At 44.1% G+C, this 22,066-nt stretch overlaps 1 protein-coding gene across 1 annotated transcript in view; it reads right to left on the reverse strand.

Annotated features, from left to right (window-relative positions):
• Nucleotides 1–4,632: 4,632 nt before the first annotated feature.
• LOC147031409 (uncharacterized) overlaps nt 4,633–22,066 on the reverse strand; it is a 239,858-nt gene continuing 222,424 nt past the window's right edge. The window contains 3 exon segments of the mRNA XM_085862636.1: nt 4,633–8,795; nt 8,797–8,950; nt 21,166–21,200. Of these exon segments, the coding sequence (XP_085718762.1) occupies nt 8,754–8,795; nt 8,797–8,950; nt 21,166–21,200 (231 nt within the window). The 3' untranslated portion in view covers nt 4,633–8,753.

Consider the following 22,066-nt stretch of genomic DNA (forward strand, 5'->3'; position numbering starts at 1 on the left):
ACACGCCGCTTAAGCAGCTCGCTCCGTTTTGGGATAACCGAGCGGGGTATTATCGCGAGGCCTCGCTGGACCCGATTCTATTATCGGCTCTTAAAAAGCCTGCTATTATTCCGAAATGCAATACGGCAGTTCAATGGAGGGAAAATGACGTGATGAACAGGTCAACATTCAAACAAGCACATTCATTCACACAAGTATGCAGTCAGGTATTCACGCAGGCACGTATACAAGCATGCACATATGCAATTATACAGACAACAAAAACAATGCAAAGGAACTATGACTGTTTATTTATTATTTACAGTCACTGATACACAGTTCTACTTAACGGACTCGGCGCCACAACTTTCATACAAGGAAAAGCAAGGAAAAACCCCCTCAAAGACAAGGGGGTAGACTGGACCTCTCGGGGTCTTTATGACATGGAGCTTTGAGGACCGAAGGAGCTCCAAGAGGCCGCGCAGGTTACCTTCCTCGCTGGGGTGACCTACGATGTCCCGTCCCCACGGCAGCTAGCGTAACCGCGGCTCGGCCGCGGCCTGGTGATTCGGGCCCCAGCCGGCAACGCCTGAGAGGAACGAATGGGTCTTTGCTCTTTTTGAGTTGATGCTCTCTTTAAGAACCCGTCCATCCCTCAGCGATGCTCGGACTGTTCCGAAGCCCGATCACCTCAGTCCAGTCGGTGCTGGTTGGCGAGCTCTCTCCGGCTCGCACACGAACACGCAGCTCCGCGCAGAACAGCAGGCTTGGCCGTGCCCCCAGCTCGCGTCTCCTCCGCTCTCCTCAGCTTCTCCACCGACTACAGGCTCCAGGTTCTAGGCGCTCCGAACCCCGACAGACACTCCACCGACTGACCTCAAACTGGCGTTCCGCTCGGCCTTTTATAGGGCCCGAGAGACGAGGTTTGGCTTTCACCCTCTCAACTCTGACCCCCCCACTGGCTCCGCCCCTCTCGCTCTCTTGATCCGAATCTCGGACGAAGCTTGCACAGAGCGGACGTGCGCGAGATCACCAACCTGCTCGGCGAGCGGACGTGCGCGAGATCACCGACCCACGCAGCGAGCGGACCCCGCGTCTGCCAGCAGCGATGCCTTTCGATACGGACTCGCCGTGGCTGGCGCAAAGATGGCGTCGCTTCGGAGATGAAGGTGAGGCAATGTTGTTCGTGTTTATCTATTGGGGGAGATGTGGATTAGGGGATGGTGAGCAGATGTCGTTGTTGTGAAGGTGGTTGTGGAGAGGGTGAATGGTGGTTGGCGTAGTGGAGGTGGTTGGCGTGGTGGAGAAGGTGGTTGGTGGTTGGAATTGCGGAGAAGGTGGTTGGTGTTGTGGTTGGTCGAAAATAACGATAGTAAAAGAAAAACGGCTACCTCAAAGATCACAGCCCGGGTGACACGAATAAATCCCATTAGACAATGGCGGGGAAATCTATCTGAACACAGACTTATCGGCATAACTGATCTAAGGACCTATATGGTGCTCTGCAAATTTCCACAGCAGTAACAATATATATATATATATATATATATATATATATATATATATATATATATATATATATGCATACATACACACACACTATGTACTGCAGCTGTGGGATTCAAGGAGGTTGCAAGCAAAGTTGACCATGCAATCCTGAACCCAAAGAAGAGGAAGAAAGATGAGTGGAATTTAATAAAACAACGTAAAGACGTTAAACAAAAGATGGAAGGAGCAAAGAATGAGTCAAAGAAAACAGAGCTCTCGAAACACATAGTAAAAAGGATAAAGAAGTTAAACGGAGTATACAAAAGGACAAAGGAGCATGAATCAATGTAAAGGCTGAATCGGTGGAAGCAGCTTTTAGACATGGAGATTCAATAAAATAAAATAAAAAAATTGTACAATTTTAAATAACAATAAAAAATTATATTTGTCATGTTTTATGCATGTATAAATCCACATTGTTCTCATCCACATTCCTCCACGGACTCACACTCTCCCAGAGTGAATTTAAGTTGATGAACTGTTGGATTGAATTGATATGGTGGAGATGTGGTGCAAACTTGATGGGCCAAATCACGATTGAGTACACCTACAACATTAGGGTATCGCAGATAAGTATGTGCAGGTATTTGAGAACATGTACGATGGAATATAAAGCTTTGTCTAAACAGAAATTGGAGTTACAGAATGGTTTAAAATCTTGGCAGGTGGAAGATGGAGGATGTTTGCTGTCACCAATGCAATTCAATAAAGCCATTGACTGCGTAATGCGAAATGCTCTCAGGGAAACATCATTGGGCCTGAGATGGAATAGAACTCGGCATCCAGAGGACCTTTATTTTGCCAGTGATATTGCTCACATTCCAACAATGCAAATGACATGGAAAATCAGACAGATGCCATATCCAAGAAGGGGAACAGTATTGATCTGAAAATCAAAACAAAAAAGGGAGAAAGGCATTCGATAGAGCACATACCTCCACCATGCAATGCCTCATCCAGTAGAACATATTGGGCCCAATAAATTTTTGAAATATGCCATGTCATTTTTGGCCCCATCTCTCAATGGTGAAGAATCACTTTAAGAATTAAAAAAAAATCTTGTCTCCGGATCTGGATTCAGATATTCACCAAAATTGAAAGAACTCGTCCTTGTCACACACATATCTGTCCACCAAGTTTTGTCGAAATCAGTCCACAACTTTTTGAGATGTCGTGCTATATATTGGTTTTGCCCCATCTGACAACATGGTGAGGAATCACTTTAAAAAATTCCATTAGCCGGGTCTGTGATCTTCACCAAAATCTGATCAGTTTGTTCTTGTCACATACCCAACCCGCCCAACAAATTTCATCCGAAACCGTCCACAACTTTTTGGGATATCCTGCACACAAACAAATAAACAAGAAAGATATCATGCATAGCACGATATGTGTGAAATCCATGAAACAAATTTGACCTCAAAAATAATTGGTGGTGAATTACGTAACCTGATATGCAAATACTCTTCAAATTTTAAGTCAATGGGATGAAAATTGTGATTTTAGAAATCTGACCAAAGTTTTTGACATTTGGCTGATGTTGACCTCAAAAATCATTGGCTGGTTGAATTCAGTGACGTGAAATATGTATCCTCAAATTTCAAGTCAATCAGATGAAAATTGAGCATTTTAGAAATCTCACCGAAGTTGTTGACCTTTGACCTCTGTTGATATTTTGTTCTGTTGACCCCAAAAATAGTATGTGGTTGAATTAAATAACCAAATATATAACTCCTCTTCAAAGTTCAATGAATCTGATGAAAATTGACAATTTTAGAAATTTGGCCCATGGTGTCCTTTTGGTCGATATTGACCTTAAAAACAACTGGCGAGTTGAATTCAGTGACCTGAAATAAAAATGCACTTCAAATTTCAAGTCAATCGGATGAAAATTGTGTGTTTTAGAAATCCCATCTAAGTTGTTGACCTTGGGCCGATGCTGACCTTTGACTTTTTGACCTCAAAAACAATAGGTTTCTTTCTTATGACAAACTCTACAATGTGGTGAAGATTGGTTTAAATTTGGGACTTGCAGGCAACAAAAGGACAGACAAACAGACAGAATAACAAAATCGACTCATCAATACACTTGAAAAATCTTAAATTTTCGCAAGTAACAATCACACAAACAAACAAGAAAAAGACATCGCACAGAGCACGATACTTGCAAAATCCACCCCCTCTCCAAAGTTTGCCATAGATACATCAAATTGTCCATTTCATTAAATTAAAATTCACACCCTTAATCAAAGTTCAGGTCAATCGGATGAAAATTTATTATTTTCCAGATTGAAATGGATGATTTTAGAACTTTGACCTTGAGTTGACTTTTGACCTTTTGACCTCAAGTAGTTGGTTTTCCCAATTCAGTGACGCAATATGCAAATCTTGTTCAAATTTCAAGTCAATTGGATGAAAAAGGACGATTTCAGAAATTTGACCTCAGGATGACCTTTGACCTCAAAATCAATAGGCTTCTCAGTTGAGACTACCTCTACAACTTGGTAAAGTTTAATGATTATCGGTTTAGAATTGTGACCTGTAGGCGACAAACAAACAGACAGACAGACAAAACAGACAGAATAACAAAATCGACTGACCAATATACTTGAAAATCTTCGATTTTGCAAGTAAAAAACAGAGAGGGGTAAAAACAAAACCTTCTTTCACCTCCGGCGGCAGAGGTAACAATGTTATTGAAGATAGGGCCTAAATATCGGAAAACAAACCTCAAGTTTGGAGAGACCCCACTGCAAAGAGTAGCCAGATTCATCTACCTCGGGAGTGCAGTCACTAAGTTTGAGATTGGGAAAGATAAAGTCAGATCTTGGATTGCAAAAGCTACAGCATCACTTCACGAATTGTAAAATATTTGAAAAAATAAAAACATGAGCACAATGACTTCAGATCCGGCTGTGCAATAGCAATGTTATATCTGTGATCTTGTATGGAGGAGAGACGTGGCCTGCTCCCGAAGAAAATACAAAGAATGCTTGATGGCAGAGATTACAGGAGCCTCAGAAAAAGTTATGAGAAGAAGCTTGCAAATGAGGGTTAGAAACAGGGATTTCAGCACTTGATAGGAAATTGACTCCAGACTCTGGAAAAAATTCAGACTCGAGTTTATTCAAACAAGGAGCAGACACACTCAGCATGAACAGTACTCCATGAAGTGAACATGGACACTATGCAATCAGACAATTCCCTTCTCCTATCAGGAATCAAGCAAACACCCCTTTCAAAATGACACCATCGCACCCCTCAACCCGCCATTTCAACACGCTCAACTTCCCCATGATAGCAAGCCTCGTTCCCGCGTCCCACAAAATGATGTTGGCAACGAAGCCGAGGAAAGTCTGCCTTGAGAATAAAACGCGATTGTGTGCACTCAGACGGCCTTTCCGCTATAAATAGGTTACATTCCGACTTTTATCCTCTTCAATATCGTCCCTAACAAATTGGGTACGACATGACATTCCGGCCGCTTTGCAGGTCAAACCTCCCTCGGGCTGCACCGCAAGCACATTGTGTCTTTCCATATCCACCACTTTGCTGCATCCATCGCCTGACAAGTATCTTCCTATTTGAGCTTGAATTCCATCATTAGATGACGTTAACTTATTGCAAATTTATAAAATCAAAAACTGGTGGCCTGTGATGGTGGTGCTAGTCCTTGAGGTTAGATCTAGTGTAGGTCGGTTGATTGAGTGACTTTTGGAAGTAGTTTGGAAACATGTACATGTCATGGATTAAAATGTGTTAGCTGCATCCTATTATAACATACTTATGTCTTGTATAAATTGTCTTTTGCCTCATTGTTCCTGTGCCGAAACTAAGGAGGTATTTGAAGTGGGTTGTGAATTACAATCATTGATGGTGGTCCAGCATTAGTCGGTGGACGTTAACGGTCTTTCTTGAAGAATAGGTGAGTATATATTGTTGGCACCCTGAAAAATTCCAAATTCTTGGTCTAACTTACAGGTGACACTGCATCAGTAGCACTGCCATGCCCCTGCAAGAACTGTTGCTAACCTGCAGCCATGCACTGCACTGTTGCTGGTCGCTTCCTGGATGGTTCTTCATGAGGTGTGAAATAAAAACAATTAGTGAGAATCCAATGCTTGTGGTGTTTTTCATCGTTGTAAAGCATCTGGGAAAACATCTCATTCACAACTTTCACAGCGAGATGCACTGGGGGGATGCCGAAACCTCCAACGCTTCGAATGATGAAAAAACAGGTCATAAAACAGGTGCAGGAAAAGTGAGGTCATTGCCTGTAAGTTGCTGGGAACTGAACACAGGAGCTAGACCTTGCGACCTGGTGGTAACTTGTGATTTTTCCGCTTTGGCCACAAAGGTGTCATTCAGTGGTACAGTCAAACTAAGGAAGAGCACGTCTTGTTGGACCCTAGTTTGCGGAGAGGGTCGAAAGTGGGTGCATTGAACGTGAGCCAGGTTTGGCTACTTCGAGATAGAGCTGTATCCAGGCAACATAAGGGATGACATACCAATGAATCTGGGTCTCACTGGCGTTACACGGCTCAAATGACGCAGCGGGAAGACGGGTAGGAAGCACTGCCATATGTACTGGAAAACCAGGGATGACATTACAATTGCATTTTACCAGAAAAACGTTGAGCTATGTCCCACCTCTCCCTTCGGTCAGTCATCGGAATTTTCAAAACCACTCACAGGCAGTTTGATCCAGGTGACAAACCGTCAATAACTGAAGAGAGCTCCCGACGTTAATTTTGTGTTTGTCTATCTGTGCCCTTTTGTGTTTTCAATCTATAACTATCTGTGCACAGACTTAGAGTAGAAAAATAAAGTACTCTTTACTATTAATTATATCATTTGAAGTGAAGGATTTAGTATCTATGCTTGCCAGTGTAACCATACAATTCATGAAAGTTTTACAAGTTAACTTTAACAAGCTGGAACATTGGATAAAGATTGGGAAAATGTTATTGCCACTGCATGTCCAATGGTGAACTCATTCGTTAATTTTCAAACATATATTAGCTCCTTTCTTTGTTCTGCAGGATCCATGGTGAGTGATTGATCTTGCATATTGTAAGTTAATGGTCACAATTGCAAGAAATTACTTTGTTAATCTTCTTAATTGGATGGCAGCGAAAACGTCTTTTTGGACCAACAGCGCTATGGCACATCATTCTTTCATCATCATCATCATCATCATCATCATCATCATGTACCATGCATGCTCTCTTTGTAGGATCTATGCAGCATTCATGCTGCCGAGGCTGTTACTCGGATACAATCCTGGTCGGATCACTACTCCCACTGAGGAAGTTAGGACAGGAATTTAGAATTTCTCCAGGGTACCGGCGACAGCTCACCTACTCTTTGTGTAGGACACCGTGGGATCTTTAACGTCCACCAATTCCAGTGGAAGGGACGCAGGTTTAACTTCCATCTGAGGGACGGCACACACATTGATGAATAACCCTGCCTGCGAAACACCAGGATGACAGTTTATCGCTGGGTCGGGATTCGAACACAGGCAAGACAGAGGTGAGTGTGCATACCTCGAGGAGGCCATCCTGTCAGCCCAATAATTCCTTTATGAAAGTCATTTAGACCTCTGGAACCTTGCTGAAACCCCAGGTTGCAAGTGGGCTCGAGGAAACCTATACTTGTCATCTAACCATGAATCAAATAAATGTAGGCCCACCTTCCTTCGCATGTAAACAAAAAAGTGTTTTTAAAGCAGTAACATCACCTTACATCCATAGTAAAATACAGGAAATATAAAATAACATTTTGGCACTGAAAAGGCCTCATGGCACATCACCCTATTGCATCTCAAAACCAACACAGATATACTAAATAATAATAAAACCCATCATTCAATTGTGTGTACAGCATAAGAAAAACAATGCACAAGTAAAATAGAATATATATTTGGTAAGTCAGTGAATCTGACATATATATATATATACATATATATATATATATATTATATGTATAGGTATATATATGTATGAATATATAATGTATATTTGCTGTTGGCCTGGTATGCAAGGTGACAACCTGGCATGGACGTATCCTGCCAGTCACTTTCCACTGATCCAAGTACAGCGATTGCCACCTTTCCACTCGGTTCATTCTTACTGCAACCGATCAGTAAACGGCAAGTGAAAATACCTGAATGTGAATCATGCTGAATGGTCTCAGTAGCCATTTGACTGCAAAATCACAGCATTCTCCACCAGGAGGTTGGGTTTTCAAGTTGTGGTGGATCTTGAGGTCTTCACTAATGAAGAATAAGACTGGCAAACATGCGGTTGCAGAGGCTAATGCTTGATGGGCTGGACACTTTGTCGAAGGGTTAATGCACAAATAATAAGAATGACAAATATATTTATATCGAGGGTCACGAAGTTGAGTAAAACGTTACACGTGAGCGTGGACATTTTACATAACAACACAATACCTTAAGAGCAACGATGGAATGCACCTGAATTCAATGCCCCACATCACATTCGGTAATATATCCAATATAGATTGCATTTTATCAACTCTAATTTGATACGACTATGTTTACCACCATGAGCAATGAGGTGTGCATGACGTTTCAAGCATTAGCCCTTCGTCAGAGCAACAACAACAAAAAAAATTCAGCACCACCTCATTTTGCACAGCAGCAAACATCCTCTAACCAACTTTACATTGATAAAAATCCATTGTTTATTTTGTCAACCGACATGATTGTTTACTGAAAAACATAGATTGGATGAAGAGGAGGATGATCTCTAATTGGGAGGTGCTTATAGTTCTTAGGAGGCTCTCACACTTATTGGTGAGATCTTTTGAAATGTTCATAAAAAGGGCTCTGCAGATAACCTGCTGAAACTACTTATGGTTATATCATTGTGAAATAGCAGGTACAGTTGAAATTACTTGTTCTGACAGGTGTGCGTATCACTGTGAGGTATGCTTTTCATACAGTGCATGTTATATACGAGCCGTGTAAATCTGAATGCACGTTCGTTCACAGCCAAGCAGAGGGCGATGCAGACATTTATGGGCACAAGGCCGTTATGAGAGAAGGGAGAGTAAAGGGGAAAATAATTTGATTTGGGGTGGGGGGTTATCTCAGATGGGTGGGGGTCCATCACCAATGGATAGCATCCACAGCCATGGTGTATGCAAGCGGGAGTGTGTACAGTCCTTTGGTGTTACCAGAAACCAGGCAAGGAGGCTCAAAGCAAAAGTTGCAAGAAGCACCATCCAGATGTGAAGGCCCATGATGCACACCCGCCCTACTCTGGTGTGTGACGGATCTATGTTCAATTCTCTGTGCCGCATCCTCGACGTTGATGGTCTTTTCACAGGAAAGGTGTGGCTTCGCACCTCTGGACATGCACCACAGCTTGCGTGTTGAGAGGTCCTCTTGGAACTGCAGAAAGTGTACAAATCACTACTCAGTGGCACATAACATGTAACCATGTAGCACTGTGAAGAAACACAAAAATGAGAACTCAATCGACTTTTAATTCTCTAACAATAACATTCGCTCATTGATGTAATGCCTGGTGCATGGTGAGGCACACAAACCCAATTTCTGAATCATTTTCAAGCACACACCGCAGGTGAAGGAGGCAAAAGAAGGAAAGAAAGCAAAGTCTTTGTTACACGATTTAGTGCTGTGGCGCTGACCTGGATGATGGATGCCGTTTGTGAATGTCATTTGCCAACAAGAAACAATGCGCGTTTGGTGCAGCAAAATATATTATTAAAGTTACAACTGAAATGCAGACTATTCTAATTTTCAAGGAGCTTCAGCATGCTATGGTGTAAATTACTTATCTTGATTTTTCCATCCAGGGTTGTTGTGGAAGTTAAAGCACCGCCATGCAGCAAGCTATATGGTGTACAAACTATACACAGTCATTTCATTATCACTTTATATTGGCTAGTAATGTGCACTTCCACAGTCCGGGGAATCAGGACAACTAACTGCGGCAATATCTGAAGTGGAGGTTTATAGTGCCCGATTGAAAACAACAACTTAATAAAAGCTGATATTCAAAATCTGATGCCATATTTAACAATGGGGAACTCATGGCCTAAATAATCATAGTATGTCAAAATCTGGAGTGAAATCGGAAATAAATTAGGAAAGGTTGATTTTTTTCGAACCTGGTATAATTAAATATAAATCGTGTTTGTGGAAAGTGAGATGAAATGGCTTCAAAATTCACGTTTTTTCACTCTTTTTAAAGGCAATTATTGCATGTCCAACTTTATATCTTTACATTTTTAATGTATACTATTGTGGGCCGGGGGGTCGGGTGAGACCACTCGGTGGGGGAAGCTATGTCGGTTCCCACCAGACTCCCCGGAATTGAAGGCCGTCGCACACGGATAATTCCATGACACGGTGGGTCGCTTAACTGACCGTGGATGCCAATAACTCAACCGCGTGACCTAGGGTCCTCCCGTCTATGGGTTAATCGGGTTACATAATTAATCACGTGATTTAATTACCGGGGAATATGCCCTCGGTACGCCTTGTCCGAACCGGATCACTCTCCCGGATTGGATCACTTTTCCGGATCGGATGCAGCCGAGCGACACTGCCAAGGACGTACCGGCTAAAAGGAACGGATCCTTGGTAATAAAGTCCCGGCTAAAGTCGAATTCGGACTATGCTGGATCAATGGAAGAAAAGACAAAAACGAGCAAGGAACATTCCTAGTAATAATAATTTATTTACAAGCAGGCGAGGAAAGATATGTGGCACAGTGAAGATTTATTGGGGTGTGTTGTGCAGGGATAGAAAGAAGTGTGATGCGACAATAAACAGGCAACTTACAAAAGGGGACACAGAGCAGACTTAACGCGAAAATAATAACAATAACAATAACAATAACAATAACAATAACGATCTTCTGCAGTCTTACTTAGGCAGACAGGCACCAGGACACACACATACGCACACACACAGACACAGAAAACCCGATGAAGAGGGAGCTTAGAACCAGGAATTGGGCACCGTAAAGGAGGAGCTTGAGTCAAGAAGGGGCAGAGTCCAGAGTGCGAGGGTGGAGTAGTAGGTGGGACCAGGCAGGTGGGTGGGGTCGACATCGTGTGGGCGGAGACGAGGAGCAGGAAGCGGGGTGTGGCGGTGTCGACGAGGCATGGCGAGAGAGAGGCGAAGAAATTCAAAAAGCAAGAGGCAAGAAAGAAGATAAGAGGGACTGCCCCGACCTTTATAGGGCCCGCAGCTCGGGGGGAGGGGCCATGCCGAATCCAAACATCATCACCCGAATCAGGCGCTCCGATTTGCCCCGACCCCTCACATGGCCCGCCAGCTTGGGTTGGAAACCGCCTCACTTCTTTTCCGGCAAGGCCATCTCAAACAGTGGCAATATTGCGCTCCAACCCCACGATATGACACGAATCGCCCACCAAAATTGGCATGCGAATCATCCTGCAAAAACCCCCGGGTGACCGGTCGAGGGTCCTGCATGCCCACTCGGGCGTTCGACCAGCGTCGATCAACGCGCTCGTTCCACACGTGCCAACGTGGCCCGCACGGTACATTCCCTGGCTCGATCGCAGCTTCACTGGCCATAGAGACGAGAAGACGTTCACCATCCATGAAGAATCCACTGCTGCCAGCGAGAACCGATGGTACACCATCATGGATAAATCCGGCACGTCTCACGAGCGGCGTACGTGTCTGCTTTCGAGCACATTCCATACAGTGCGTGCGGTTCCACCATTACGCACGTGGCCAGCGCTCGTGTTCACACGACTCCGCTAGCGTGTGCATGGGGCGAACACCAATATGTTTCGGATATTGAGATTAAAAAGGAACAAGCCGCTTCTACCCGCACACTCGTATCCTGCCAAACATGGCTTGGAGTTGGCTTTATCGGCCTCCGTACGCGTTTCGTGCAGCGTGGGTGTCGTGCTGGCTGTGTTTCCTGTGCCGTGAAAAACACCATTCGTGCAGCCTCTTCAGAGCAATTTATTCGCATGCCTTTTTAATGCAACCGGCAATCTTTCCCAGAACATCGGAAGCTCGAGTCGATAATCCCGCACCAACAAGCACACCACATGACTCGGCGCTGCAGTTTCCCCACCGCGGCGCCGCACGTGCTGGCCTCCACAAAGCCCCACCTTACAGCGAAGGCGCACGTGGCTGATTTACCTCAGGAATAATCAGAAAAGAAGAGTCGGGATGAAATAAAGGAAAAAAATGATTGAAGCAACCCTCGCTATTAGATCATCGCAACGCACTCCCTTGTTGTCCCGCAAAATAAAAGGAAGGGGACTATCTACACGGATAATAATGGAATAACTGTCTTAGGACACCTATGTGTTGTATGCATGCGGTTCCGAGAACTGCAACAATACGTAAAACAAGCTGTCTAGCCAGGTTTGAATCCCAACCCAGCTGTCATTCATTTATGTCATTGACATAACATGTCATTCCGGTGTTTCACAAGCTGGGTGAATCATCAATGTGTGTGTTGTCCCTCCGATGGACGTTAAACTGGGCGACCTGTCTTCGACATTAGTTAACGGATGTTAAAGATCCCCCACGGTGTTCTTCACGAAGAGTGGGTGAGCTTATCGCCGGCACCATGGCCAAATTACAAATTCCTGCCCAAAAAACTGCTGGCAAGGCAATGGCAAACCACTCAGGGAGCTGCTTCGGTAGCACAGACACTCAGTCACGAGTATGGTACATCAAATATCAAATAAAAGTTACAACTGAATTACGAATGTGGAAAAAAAAACTGAAAAGGAAATTAAAGCCATTGAAAAAAGGATAGAGCACGGACATATAAGAGAAGAGTTTGGGGAAGGAGAGATGAGAGAGGGGGAGAAACAGGGGAGTGGGGGAGAGATGAGAGTGGAGGAGAGCCAAGGGAGAGAGGGAAAAGGAGAAGAGAAGGGTTGGAGAGGAGGGGTGGGGGAGAGAGAGGGGAGAATGAAGGGAAGGAGAGAGAGGAGGGGAAAATGGAGGACTGGGGAGGGGAGGGGGCAGAAGTTTCATTCTGCATCTATCACGGTTCCGGTTTTAGAGCAGCGAGAGGTCTCCTTTGGGGCTCCCTGCTGACGTTCTCAAAGCTAAGTTTCCGGTTGTTATTTGTCCCGTTTTAACTGTTTAATTTTCTCACCTACATGTTACTGTGTGTTGCTAGTTCGGTTTTGTTTCAAAAATCGTGCTATTTTGTGAGTATTTTTGTCGACGTTCTTACCTGTGCTTGAGGCCTAGGCCTAGGCTTGAGGCCTACCGGTTCCACTCGGTGTTCGATCGTTTTTTTTTGTTTGTTTGTTTGTTTTTTCTCCCCATTACCTTCAATTTCTATCCTCCCCATTACCTTCAATTTTGATCCTCCCCACTTTCCAAACATCCCCCATTCTCCCAACTAATCTCTTTCTTATCTCTCTCTCTCTCTCTCTCTCTAAAAAAAAAAAAAAAAAAAAAAAAAAAAAAAAACACCCGACAACAACAACAACACGCTCACCTTCTCCCGATTCTGCTTCTTCTTCTTCCTCTTAACTTCCTCCTCGTCTTCTTCCTCGATTTTTTTTTTTTTTTTTACACTTGCATGACCTAATCTGTTGAACTCTCTCATATATTAATATTAACAACAACAACAAAAAAAAAATATATATATATATATACATATATATATATACCCAACAACAACAACACACTCACCTTCTCCCGATTCTGCTTCTTCTTCTTCCTCTTAACCTCCTCCTCCTCCTCCTCGTCTTCTTCCTCGATTTTTTTATTTTTTTTACACTTCCATGACCTAATCTGTTGAACTCTCTCATACATTATTTTTAACTACAAAAACGATCATATAATGCTTCATCTTCCTCTCTCACACATGTGGTACTCTTTACTGTTTCACAATGCACTACTCTTCTGCTATTTTAACAGACTGCTCTCATTTCGACCTCTCCTTCATTCCTTGCCTAAAAAATCCAACTGTTACAGCGCTTCTTCTCTCCATGCTCTGAATTCGCCTTCATTGCATCCATCAAGAATTGTGTTAAATCGCATCTCTGACCGAAAACTTTTAAAAACCACAGTTTGCCATGGATGCTCGCTTTCCATCAAACATTCTTTTTTTCCAACTTCAGTGCCAACTCACCCCCCTCACCCCTCACTCTCACTCTCAAAGCAACCATCCCACTCTTCTCCCTCCAAGCCTCCCTCTCACCTCTCTCAAAAAACCCCCTCACCTTTCTCCCACCTTTCATCCCCTCACTCTTCCTTCTCAAAGTTGCCCCCCCCTCTCATCCACCAGCCTGCCTCCCTCCACAGCCCTCTCACCTCCATCCCTTCACTCCACCTCCTCAAATCCTCAACTGCCTTCTTCCTTGTCTCTTGTCCCCCCTCCCCCCAGCACCACAGAGCCTTTTCTCCTCCTCATTCGGCCCCCTCCCCTCGCTGTTCTGCAATACCCAACACTCCTTCAGCAACCCTCCTTACCTGCCCCCCTCGTCCCTTGTCCTACCCTCCCCTCCCCTCCACCTCCTGCACCCAAAGCCTCCTCCCCTTCCTCTTCATTAAAAGTGTGGACCTCAAATATCCGGGGCCTTCGCTCAAACCTTTCAGATCTTTCCATACAGGTTGCCACTGACAAACCAGACATTATCTGCTTAACATAAACTTTCCTCTCCCAAGACGTGTCTGACTCCCAAGTATCTCTCCCTGGCTACTCCCTCTTACGGTATGACAGACCTGAGCCTCGTCCTGGTGGAGGTGTTGCTCTCTTCATCAAAGACTCTATTCCTCACTCTCCATGCACTGCTCTCACTCCCCCACACCCCCAGGAATACCTCTGGCTTCGGCTTCCCCTCCACTCCCACCTCATGTTTATATGTGTACTGTACCGTCCACCGAACAGTGATGACTCCATCTACACCTCACTATCCAAAAACATGGACCATCTTCTATCTTCTCATCCAAACTCTCTCTTCCTCTTATGTGGTGACTTCAATTGTCATCACGCCAGTTGGCTCGGTGTGGGTACCTCTCTCACCTGCCATGGCACCTCAGCAAAAGATTTCTGCGACTCATTGGGACTGACTCAATCGGTCAACTTCCCGACCCGGATCTCAACCAATGGTACTCCATCTCTTCTGGATCTGATTTTGACAAATTTCCCTGACAATATCTGCTGCTCTTCCTTCGCTCCAATTGGTTCTTCTGACCACGTCCTTGTCAAAGTGGACATCTCTCTGGCTGTTATCAGAGAACCACCTCACCGCCGTCGAGTCTGGCATTTCACTCAAGCCGACTGGCAGGGTCTCCGAGCAGCCATCAAACTTACAGACTGGTCTCCTATCACTACTTTCTCAAACATCAACTCATCCTGGGAATTCTTTCAAAGAAACTTGCTCTCCCTCATGCACAGATTTATCCCCTCTCGTGTTCAGTTGTCTTACCCTTCCTCCCGCCCTTGGTTTACTGAAGCTTGTGGCGAGGCAGTTGTCCTGAAACAACTTGCCTTTGCCTCATGGAAAGCAAACTCATGGAGCTTTCCACAAAGCTCGGAACAAGTGTGTATCTACCCTCAGGAGAGCCAGAAAACAACATCTTTCTCATCTCAAGTCTGAACTCTCAAACCTCTCTCCCTCCTCAAAATCCTGGTGGCGTTTAATCAAATCTGTTTCTGGTGTATGTTCCCCCTCCATCCCCTCCCTTACCTCAAATGGCCGCACTGCTGATTCCACACGTGATAAAGCTGAATGTCTAAACTCGGTGTTTGCAGCTAAATCTTGTGTCCTAAACCCATCACTATCTCTACCCACTTTACCCAGTCGCACCCAACTGTCCCTGGACTCTGTATCCTTTTCTCCTGACAAGGTGGAGAGCTTGCTTTCAAACCTCGAGTCAGATTCTGCAACCGGTCCAGACGGCATCAGCCCACGTGTCCTCAAAGCCTGCTCTTCTGCTCTTGCTCACCCTCTCTCTGTTCTATTCACCCTCTCATTTGCCCAAGGTCATCTGCCATCTGCTTGGAAATCTGCTAACATCACTGCCCTGCATAAAAAAGGTGCAAAAACAGATCCCTATAACTACAGACCAATCAGCCTTCTCCCAATCATCAGCAAGGTGATGGAATCCATCATCGCCTCCAGATATGAAATCCTTCCTCTTCTCCAATGGCTTGATTTCCAATCATCAATTTGGTTTCAGACCAGGTCACTCTACCCTGGATATGCTGCTTCTGCTCTCCCATCAATGGATGGAGGTCCTCAATGCCAGACAGGAAATCCGAGCCGTATCCCTGGACATATCACGTGCTTTTGACACAGTCTGGCACCCTGCCCTACTCACAAAACTCTCTTCCCATGGTATTCAAGGCCATCTCCACTCATGGCTCGCAGACTTCCTCTCCTGTCGCAGTCAACGTGTGGCCCTAAATGGAGTTCTTTCATCCCCTCTTCCTGTGCAGGCTGGAGTTCCTCAAGGTAGCGTTCTGGGCCCTGTTCTTTTTCTGGTTTTCATCAATGATCTCTCGGACTCTCTGGAAAATCCTCTATTTCTCTTTGCCGACGACTCCACCCTCTGCTGTACCATCTGTCATCCCTCAGACCGGCAAGCAGCAGCTTCTTCCCTCACTGCAGATCTGGATAAAATCACAAACTGGTCCAACACGTGGAACATGTCTTTCAATCCAGACAAATCTCACACTCTCACTATGTCTCTTCGAAAGGACCGTTTACAAAACCCCCCCATCCACTTTCTCAACAATCCTCAGGAAGAAGTCTTTTCTTTCAAGCTTCTAGGTCTCACTATCTGCCATGACCTTTCCTGGGAAAGTCACATTTCCAACCTCGCCTCAAAAGCCAGTCGCCGACTGAGAATCCTCCGTCGTGCTAAGTCCTTCCTCGGCCCTCTTGAGCTCCTGACCACTTACAAAGCTTTTGTCCGTAGCCTGATGGAGTACTGCTCTCCCCTCTGGGCTGGTGCTCCTGCCTCCCACCTTTCTCGGCTTCACGCTGTCGAAACCAGGGCATTTAAGATCATCGGCATCTCCCGCAATGAAGCTGAGTCTTTGGGCCTCTCACTCAATCACCGCAGGTTGGTCGGTGGTCTTTCTGTCTTCTACCGACTGCTCTCCAGCCTTGCCCCCCTGCTCTCTCTGCGATTTGTCCCCACCACATTTCCACAGGGCGCTCAAGGTCCGCCAACAACCCCTTCTGGTAAAACTACCAAAATCACGAATCACTGCTCATCTTCACTCTTTCATTCCTCTTTTTTTCCCGCCTTTGGAATAAACTTCCTCACTCTATTCTTTTCCCATTCTTCCCTCAGGCTTTCAAAACAGCTGTTCACCACCACCTCTTATCTTCCCCCATCCAAATCCTCGATCTTTTCTACCCCCGATAATCCACCCAAGCCCTCTTCCTTCATTTCTCCTGCTTTCCTTCCTGAAAGTCCCTGAAATGTCTATCTTTTCTTCGCCATGTTCCCCGTCCCATCCCCATCCCTCTCCCTTCCACAGTTCACTTAATGTGTCTGTTCCCCACTGTTTTGTCCCTTCCACTCCCGCCCCTCTTGTCTCATGCCTCCTTGCTGTGAGTTGTGTGTCAGCTCTCATACGAGCCTCGACCAAGGTATACAAAAAAAAAAAAAAAAAATCCTGTCCACCCCATTTCCTCCCGACCCCATTGTTTATCCGATTCTCCCTCTATTTTGTCCTTCAACTCCACTGTTGGTGTACCCCAGACCCGCACTACTGTTCCTTTTGTCCTGTTACATCTTGATCTGTTTAGTGTTCCAACTCTTCCACGAGCCTTGACTGTATACAAAAAAAGACATAGGTTGGCAACCAATGTACAAGCTCCACGGGCCAAATGGTCTCTTTCTGCGTTGAAGTTCCTTGGAACGGAAGTCATCTGTTATATTTTGTGAACCGTGGTGTCTGTCCGTGCGTTTGTCTGTCTCCTGTTTATGGCGGCCTCTTCCCATGCTATGTTTGAAAAGCTCAACATTCACTTTTTAAATTATGGGAAAACAGGAATTAAAAATGACACTAAAAAAAAAACACTGAAATTACCTTAAAAGTTTGGGTTATTGAAATGATGGGAAAAATAAGTGTGATATTTTTTGATGATGTCATAGGTGGCTTTGTTGTGTCATAATTGCATACATCGAACGCTTTATCCGATCAGTATGAACATTTTTCAGGGTCATCTATGTAATGGCTAAATTGTATGGGGGAAAAAATTGATGATGTCATCGGTCACGTGATTCGGCAGCCATAACGTTTTTTTGTTTGTTTTTTAACCTTAAAAATCCCCTTCTCTGAAACAGCTGAAAAAATCCAGGCAAAACTTTACAGGTATAATCACATATCCTTGAGGAACAAAAAGTTGTCCACCTATGACGTTATAGGTCACATGGTTTGGCAGCTATGATTTTTTGGAAGAATTTACTTTTTTAATTCTTCTTCTCCAGAATGGCTTGACAGATCAAGAGGAAACTTCACCAACATGTTCGCCAAGCCTTGTTCACGAATAATTAATAGGTCACATATTCTAGCAGCCATATTGTATTGAATGAAATTCTTTAAAAAATTCTTTCTCTTGAATCGCTTCATCAATCAATGTGAAACGTCACAATTATGATCTATTTGTCATGTGGGATACATGTTTTAAATTTCAACCTGATCGGCCGCATGGTCTGGCACCCAGAATTATTTAATATTTTGAATCTTGATTCAGGGAATTAAAATCAAACTCGGTACAAGTATTATAATGATGTAATAATGTGGGCGGAGGCATATCTGGTGATGTTGCGATGTCGAAGAGTGCCCTTCCTGTTTTTTTATGTAAAAGAATGTAGGGTTTCACACGAGCCTTGACTCCGAGGGGGAGAGACAGGAGAGTGGGGGAGAGATTGGAGTGGAGGAGAGACAGGGGAGAAAGGGATTCCTTCTGCATCCATCCTGTCCACCCCATCCCTCCCTACCCCATTGTTTATCTGATTCTCCCTCTATTTTGTCCTTCAACTCCACTGTTGGTGTTGGTTTCACACAAAATTGTTGGTTTCACATGATAATTTATTGTGACCTTCCTGACCTTGATTACATACTTTTTGACATACCATCCCAACATCCTTTTTCCATCTTTTTTACGAGTTTATCGAATAACTTGCCCCCGCATAGTCTTGAAAAAAAAAAACGGACATGGTGAGGGTCTGCAAGCTGCAAATTTCATTGGTCGAGACATAAAATGCCATACTGTTTTGTATAAGTACTGCTAAACGGAAGGGTTTCGAAAGTGCCAAAAAGGAGATTTGTGTTTGACACTGTTTAAGTTTATAATGTAAATGAAATAAAATAGAGATTTTAAAGGTTGTGGGGGGGAAAAACTTTGTTTTGGAAGTTTACCGCTGTTGATGCAGCGTCTTTTACACCACCATATTTAACATGTTACATTAATTCTTTGTGCTTGGTGTTTGTGTCCTTTATGACAACCTTAAAAACAGTGTTTCCTGTTTGGAATGACTGAATTTTGTTTGGCTTCCACACAGGCAAACAGACTAAAAAAATTGACCTCACTTCTCTCTTTGCAAGCGTGATCAGGATGAGAATACATTCTCTTCTGGCTAAACAGTTGAATAAGCTCTGCCTCTTCGGCATGAGCTGAGTAGAGATACAGTCCCCTACTTCCCAGTCGGATTGTACTGCAACCAATGCTGTGAAGATAATGTAATTCTCAATTTTATAGACCAGTCCACCAGTTTTATAAACCAGTTAGAGACCAGTCCATGCTAAGTTCATGCCTTATAGGCAGAGCCAATGCACTGTTTCGTCAGAAGAGCCTTTTTAAAATTTAAATTGTTCTTGGCTACCCACAGAACTGTTTTGCGTATGGTACCACAGACAGGTTAATGTGTGGCAGGTATTTCCTGTTGGTCAGGATGCATGCAGTAATAGCTGGTGTGGAACTTACTTAATTCCTGGTTACCCACTTACTTAACTTACCCACTAGAGTAATGGGGTCTCTTCTTGACTTAACATCTTGTCGGGTTTGACCAGTTTACTCCAGGGAGGCACTCTTCTGCTCCTCACTCATTGGGACCTACTCCTATTGAGAAGTGGTTCAACTGTATGACCATGCATTCTGGTACTTCGGGGTTAGGACACGTGTTTGATTGATCCTGTACTTCAGTCACGGGCTGAGGTGCATGTGTATGCTCATGGGACAGTCTTGCTGGACTGTGTACTTGGGCCGTGAAGTCAAAGTGCGCGTGTACTTGGCCCAAGCTGTTTAAATGTTTCGATTTTTTAAACCTTTTTGGGGGGTATAAAAAAGGCCCCCCTCATAAGGCGAGGGCCCAACAAGCCCGAAACACGTGTCCGTGGATGTTCCCTTTCCGGAGTGGACAAGTTTATAAAAATGAGAATTAAACTATCTTCCTGGAATTGGCTGGAGTACAATCCTACTGGGAAGTAGGGGGTTGTAGCGCTCCTAATGTCATGCCTAATAGGTGGAGCCGATGCAACTGTTTTGCCAGAAGAGCCTTTTAAAAATATATATGTATCTATCTGTAATTCCAGCAATCTCTGTGTATGTGTGTGTGTGTGTCTGTGACCACTGTTTCTCGACAACCACTGGTCCGATCTAATTGAAACTTGCCAGATATATTGCTGGGGACCTGAGGATGTGCCTTTTCAAGGTTTGATATTAATCGGACAAGTGCTTCCCAAGTTATGGCCATTTATTTACCAAACCAATGACAAGACACGTTGTTGCGTGGGCGTGGCCGATGGGGAAGGGAAGCTCAGCCGCGTTCCCCATTACGGGTTACAACGTACGGGCTTCCGGAGAGTGATGACTTCGTGTATTCTAATAATTTCTCGATTTCTTATGCGCATATATAGACAAACACAATGCCCCAAGTTATGATCGTTTTCATATTAGACGGTGCATAAATTTCGGTAACATCAGAGTGAGCTGGTATGCTCCGAACCAGGAAGTAATTTTTTTCTCTCTCTTCTCTTCTCTTCTTGTTTTTCCTTGCGATGACATTGCAAAAAGGCAAAATACGTTGGCGCTAATTGAATATTTGGGCATTAAAACTAAATTGCGAATAATCGTAACTGCGAATAAGATGCGAACTTCCGGGCCACGCACGTACGGGCACACGAGAGCGAAGAAACGGCTTGTGTGGTTGTTGTTTGTTGCTCGTGGTTTGAATATTAATTAATTAAATTTTTTTTTTTACGGGCACGTACTAGTTATATTTAGTTATAAAAGGAGAGAAGAATATTTATGTAAAAGGAGAGAAGAAGAACAAGGAAGAGAGAATAAAGAAGAAAATGTGCATGCACATACAACAACAACAACAACACACACACACACACACACACACACACACACACACACACACACACACACACACACACACACACACACACACACACCTCGTGTGTTCATCACAGGGTTTAAATGTCTTGCATTATTCACAGGGATTTGCATCTCTGCACGTCACACAAGTTTACATCTATTTTAGTCACATGGGATTGCCTCTTCTCCAACGTTCATCAAAAGAGTTTGCATCTCCCGTGTCCATCACGCAAGTTTACATCTCCTGTGTTCGGAATGCAGTTTTACCTTTCCTTTGAAACCAAGAGGGCAGAAAGTTGTTTCTGGGCACATGGGGGGAAAAAAAGAAGAAAAGTTAGTTATCTGGAATAGAGTGCAGCAGATAACATAAATTCACAGCAACACAAAAATTATATCGAACAAAAGTGAGTTCTTTTGGAGCAAACCAACATAGATTGGAGCAACTACCTTCAACTTCCGTATGACGATGATGAATACTCAAGGTTAATGATTTAAAGTGGTGATACCAAAGGCTGGGAAAGGTATTATTAATAGTATAGTTCTGCGTGCCTCGGTAATACATCAAAAAACAACATTGAAGTATCATTGCCACAAGCACTATTTAAGGTTTGGTAGTATGTTTTGGTAATGCAGCATTTCAAAGCTGATGGAAGAGAGAAATTCCTCTCGGGAAATACCATCAACCAAGAGAGAACTCTCAACAACTTTACAAAAGACAACAATCCCGAAGTGGAGGAGCGGACGCATGTGTTTTAAGCATCAGTCTTATACAAGTGTTCCTCCCTCCATGCTTCATTTGCAAGGGAAATAATCAGTATAAAAGAGGATAAAGACTGTAATTATAGTGAAAGTGAGAAGATAATTGTTAGAACTGGGTTGTATACAATTATTAAAGCTTTAAGTTCATAGAGTTCAGTGAAAGCACCATCCAAATCATTAAACGGCTCAAGTCAACCACCACTCCCCCCTGTGGCCTGGCATTCCGAAGCCCTGAAGCTCATTGACTACTAGCAAATACAACCCGTTGCTTTGCTGACAGGATTCATTGAGGGGGGAGAGAAAGAGAGAGGGGTAGCGAGAAGGGGTGCGGGAGTGAGGAGGGGCTGGGGAAGTGGGGAGATATGAAGCAGGGAAGAGCGATGAAGGGGGTGGGGGGGAGAGAGCAACA

Source organism: Eptatretus burgeri, chromosome 2 (assembly GCF_056783735.1).
Source record: "Eptatretus burgeri isolate ZD-2024b chromosome 2, Ebu_testis_v1, whole genome shotgun sequence".
Taxonomy (NCBI): domain Eukaryota; kingdom Metazoa; phylum Chordata; class Myxini; order Myxiniformes; family Myxinidae; genus Eptatretus; species Eptatretus burgeri.